The sequence below is a fragment of the Raphanus sativus genome, unplaced genomic scaffold (genome assembly GCF_000801105.2).
Source record: "Raphanus sativus cultivar WK10039 unplaced genomic scaffold, ASM80110v3 Scaffold3184, whole genome shotgun sequence".
Lineage (NCBI taxonomy): Eukaryota > Viridiplantae > Streptophyta > Magnoliopsida > Brassicales > Brassicaceae > Raphanus > Raphanus sativus.
Genome location: NW_026618491.1, coordinates 3,207 through 8,613, shown reverse-complemented (window position 1 = coordinate 8,613; position 5,407 = coordinate 3,207). Strand labels below are relative to the sequence as shown.

Sequence of the window (5,407 nt, the reverse complement as noted above, 5' to 3'; positions counted from 1 at the left end):
TAAATGTTGCATCAGATCAAAAGGTGGTACAAATTGAAAATTCAGAAGTGAGTTTGGTTTTACCTGAAAACCCAAAGGTTACTAATCAGGTTTTGGGATCTACTAATGAGATTGAAAAGTTGCAATCACAAAAAAGTGCTGAGTTGAAAGTTCTTTTAACTCTTCTACCCACTCTAAGGTAACAGTAGCCATTGGCTCCAATTCTCAGTCCACTTCATCACCATTAGCAGGTACTCTCCTTGCTCCAACTCAATCTACTATTATGGAAAAAATTCCATCACCTATTATTGTCTCCGACACCAACATGGGTTCAAGAGACAATTCATTGGCCTTCATGTATTCTCCTACACATGAGAGCTCCTCTTACAAGGATGGGTTCACGAGTGATGCTACGGCAAATCTCAACATGTCAAGAGGTGGAAGGCCAATAAAACCGACTCAAAAGTATCAGGATATGGAATGGAACACAATACGAGGGAAGGGTAAACGAGGTCGGGTACCATACTCCTTAGTGTTTATCTATTCTTTATCTTGCTTCACTAAGCTTATGTAAAATAAGTTTCTCTCTTCTAAGTTAATGCTTAGCTTGATATAAGGATTGTCTCATCATGCTTTCTAAAACTTTATGGTTGCAAAACCATACCCTGTATGTTTTTATGTTTTTAATTTGAATGCCCTTTTTCAAAAAAAAAAAAGGAGGCATGATTCCTGCTGTTACAGCCATCACCATTGTCTTGGATACTTCTTTCCCTGGTTTCTTCAACTCTCTCGCACCTTCTGCTGAAACCATCTCTCTCCTTCTCATGCAGGTATTTCCTTTTATTAGACTCTATTCCATTACAAACCATCTTTCATCTCTGAATCTTTGTATTTGATCAGGTATTTTTCACGATTCTAGGAGCTACTGGGAGTGTATTGAATGTAATCAACACTGCCACAAGCATCTTCTTCTTTTTCTGTAATTCAAGTAATTGCTCATCTTGCAATGACTTTGCTTCTGGGGAAGCTGTTCTGTATCCACATGAAGCAACTGCTTCTTGCGTCAAACGCTAACATAGGAGGTCCAACTACTGCTTGTGCCATGGCGACAGCTAAAGGATGGACCTCTCTTGTCGTCCCAGGGATTCTTTCGGGCGTTTTGGAGTCTCCATAGCAACTTTTCTCGGCATTGGATGTGGAGTTTTGGTCCTCAAAAGATTGTAGATCTTTGAACAGGTTTAAGATTGGTGTATCGGACATCATGCATAGAGGATTCTGAAGCCACAGAACTTTGTTAATCGTAACTGTTATTGTCTTTTTAGTTTTGAATTTTTATTCTGAAGGCACAGGACTTTGTAAATCGTAACTGTTATTGTCTTTTTAGTTTTGAAATTTTTTTCCCTAAAACTAGAGTTTTTCTCATACGAAACAGTACACGTTTCAGTTTGTTTTTGGGTTTCAGTTTGTTTTTGGGCATCGAAAGAACACCAACGGCGAAAGCACTCATCTCATAAATAACAATAACCATTTATCTCATAATCCAAATTACTTAAAATCAGAACATTTTAATGTTATTGCGTCAATATGATCATTTGACTTCAAAAATTACCTTTTTCGTAATTTCCCAGCTGAGTTATAAAAAAAGAAAAGAAATCAACTCATGCAAATAATTATTCAAACACAAATGGATTAACCAACATAAATACAAGTAAAATAGAAATAAAAATGGGTGTACTACCAGCATTACAACCACACATGGCATATTATAAAAAAGCATTACAACCACACATACAATTTTATTCAAAAAAAAAAACACACACAACGGAAATACAAATGGCATATATGATATATGTTGAGGGCGACACGGTAAGTGTCGAGAAATTTATTTGATTACTATTTTGTGATGCTTGACTCCATAGATAGGAACAATCACAATGATGTTTTTAAATGGGTATGTCTTCAATGAACAAGGAGACTATGTGCTCTTTTAGGAACTCAGGGTGGGTGTAACAATCTTTGTACCTGTAGAATACATCGATGACACGGGATAGGTTAAAAATTCGCATCAAAAGAGGGAAAGGACATGAATGAGGCCTCATTAGCTCTTGGTTCATGTCTTTCCATGCATCAGAAAGCATGATATTTATTCCTTCCACTGCTTGCTCCTTCGAAACACCAAACTGCTTCATATAGCAGTCAATACCCGTTGCTACATGCTCCCTTGTTCGTTCAAACTGCAAACCATAATATATTTGTCAAATGTATTCAATTTGAGAAACATATACAGCTAGGACTATACAAACTATAACAATAAAACATTAATTACTCACGTCGTAGCTAGAAATGTCATCAGTGTATCGACCGATAATCTCAGAAGCTACCCTAATTTTAGGGTTTGAGCTTAACCATTCAAAAGCATCAAGATTTGCGACATCTCCCATTCCCGCGAATGTCATTGCAATCAAGGGATAGTAACCGGAAGACAATAGCGCATTCTCTTTATACTCGTCAAATGTAGCAGTGTAATCTTCTTTCAACCACTTTGCCTCTCGCATATATCCATTCGCCGTTGTCTTCAACTGATTGTAAATAATTCATTAGGTCTGAATATATATATATGAAACAAAATGATATTGAAGGTTGATTCTTGCGGTCTTAACTGCTTTCTTAAGATGGAAACCACAACCTGACCTTCCTTCGTTCTCAAGTTCCTCTTCAAGTTTGTCATAGAAATCTACCGTTATACGGTACACGTACTTCATGCTCTCAGGTATCATGTTAGGCGGAGCGGGAAGCCACCTATTAAAGCCAACCATATCGTATAAATCATAGCCATAAGGAAAATTAAAATTCTATAGTGCATAGTTTGTATTTTAATTCTTTTGCAATTCGAGTACTTTTCCATTGCATCTGTGAAAATCTCAAGTTCCTCCATTGTACCATACGCATCATACGTATCATCAAGCAGAGTGAATATGATTAGTGCAATAGCAAATTTAACTCGTGCTTGAGAATATTGAGGCTCGAAATATGCGCCAATTGACCACAAGTACGCCTCTACTATACGATGCCTCGTGTATGTTACTTTAGATTTGATTTCCATTTCATTGTACCACCTGAAATGTAATTGTAAAAAATGTCAACTTCATGTCACACATACATTTACATGCGTTGAGCAGCTCATCTCATATAGTACCTTGTTACGCAAGCAAGCTCTGTGCGGTGCAACCTTTGGAGCATATTAAAATCTACCTTTGCAAACTCAAGTAAAACTGCGTCACGCTTCTCTTCTGCCTCATAGTATGATATATAACTCCTCGTTTCTATCCTTGAGATGCCTTTGTGGTAAGGATGCTTTAGAGCATTCTTGATGCGTACTGCAAGATGCTGGGGGATAGATTGAAAAGAAATTTCTTTCAAATGACAGCTTGAAAAGGCGAGAGCTTCGTCCATAATATCTTCTCCGTGAGTGTTCCATTGTGAAGCTTCGTACAAGCTTAATATACCGCTTGCATCTGCCACTAAGTGTTCTTTAAACTTTCCATCCTCGCCCTTGAACTTCTCAAACACATCTTGATATGTATAAATTTAACTTGGGTTAAATGAAAATCATCCAAAGTTTGCAGTGTTCTTCATATATATATTTTATTTGAAAATACATTCTCCATTTCATAATAATTCATGTTTTAGAAAGGAAAAAATTGTTTCACAAGGATACATTTTTCTACTTTCAATGTATTTTTATTAACTACTAATGGTTAATTGTAAACTTAAAAAAATTACATTTATTGAATGCTTATTAGTTTAGAATTATAAGAAATAGAGAATCACAAAAAGTTATGCATTTATCATTAAAATTTTATATATTTTACTAGTATGTATGAAAAAATGAATAAATATCATTTTAAAGTAGAAGAAATATAAATAATTACCAGCGGAAAGTTTGAACCCGAATTGCCTGAAAACTTGGAAAATCACCCCAACAGTGTATAAATCGCATTCATCATGTCGTATCAACGGATTAAAATCAGGATTATCAAATAAATTTCCCAATTGCTGTATGATGTCTATCTCAAAGTGATATGAGACACCAAGGCGACATAGAGCGTCGATGAACATGAGGCTCTCCATCGGTTTCACTTTAGAAACCATAAACGATTCCTTCACAACCTCCTTTAGAGTACTATGCTTTTCTTTTAATGTAGCAGTACATTCCTACATGGAAATGGATAAATATGAATGCATGAGTGAATCAACTCACAATCGGCTGAGGATGCTAATGCATGTTATAAATGTAATGCTTGAATTGAATAACATGAAAAAATATACGTACAAGCTCAGACTTTGAGAAATGAGTTAAGAGATCTTCCCAGATGTTTGCTGAATAATCAGCTAGTGGACGGTGGACTTCGCTCTCCATGCTCATGTTTACGTTAGCAATTACTTGTGGTTTCAGAATGCTTTACCAGAACGAGTGAGCACAATATATATACAAGAAACTCGAGACTATTAGGGACAAAATATCACAACACAACTTGAAATACATTAATTAATATTTAAGAAAAATTAGTCAAACCACTTTTACTTTTCTTTTCAAAATTCTAATTTAATATGATGTCAAACCACTTTTACTTTTCTTTTGAAAACTCTAATTTAATATGATATAAAAATCTGATGCATGTTATCCGATTCAATTTTAATCGATATAACTAGATTTTGACCCGCCTTTAAAAGGGCGGGTATATTCTTTTATTTTAAATTTAATTTTTTTATATTTGTTTTTTTCTGATTATATTTATTTTTAATCATATTTGTGTATAAATTTAGATCAAAATATATTGTAATTTAAAAATTGATCCAGTATACACACGGTTAAGGCTGAGTTGCGGGTCGAACTTGCCCCGCTGATCCGTCAACCCGCGGATTTTTAACTTTGTTTTGGTTAAAAATATGACCCGCACAACCTGCAAACAAATAATATTGTACATGTATCTGCTCCGCTTAATTTTGTGGTTATCTGTGGATTATATACATATTTTAAAAACCATTATTTAATTTAATTACTATAAAATTATATTTATAATTAAAAATTTATACATGACTTAAATTTTAAATTATTATTTAAAAATTCTTGTATTTAAAAAAGTATTTACTTTTTTAATTTTTTTTTTAAATAATTTGCGGGTCGACGGATAGCTGCGATCCAAAATCCACCAACTCATACTAAGCCCGCATAAAAAACTCATAACCCGCATTTACAAATCAATTTTTCAAATAGTTGGACGAAAAATAATTAGTTAGTGAAAGGATTCAACAATTTTTTTAAGATTATATATAATTTTTTTGGTAGTGATTCCCTTTTAATAGTATGGATGAGGTACAATATTGTTTTAAATTAATTCTACACCATCATTCGATACAAAAAAAA

General features: G+C 34.2%; 1 protein-coding gene across 1 annotated transcript; it reads right to left on the bottom strand.

Moving 5' to 3' along the window:
* Positions 1-1,687: 1,687 nt before the first annotated feature.
* On the bottom strand, positions 1,688-4,420 carry LOC108831714 (alpha-humulene/(-)-(E)-beta-caryophyllene synthase-like). The gene is made up of 7 exons (XM_057001030.1): positions 4,313-4,420; positions 3,912-4,194; positions 3,176-3,551; positions 2,877-3,095; positions 2,640-2,778; positions 2,310-2,558; positions 1,688-2,213 (listed from the first exon to the last, which is right to left on the bottom strand). The coding sequence occupies exons 1-7, from the start codon at positions 4,403-4,405 to the stop codon at positions 1,923-1,925; spliced, it is 1,650 nt and encodes a 549-aa protein (XP_056857010.1). The 5' UTR covers positions 4,406-4,420; the 3' UTR covers positions 1,688-1,922.
* Positions 4,421-5,407: the final 987 nt, after the last annotated feature.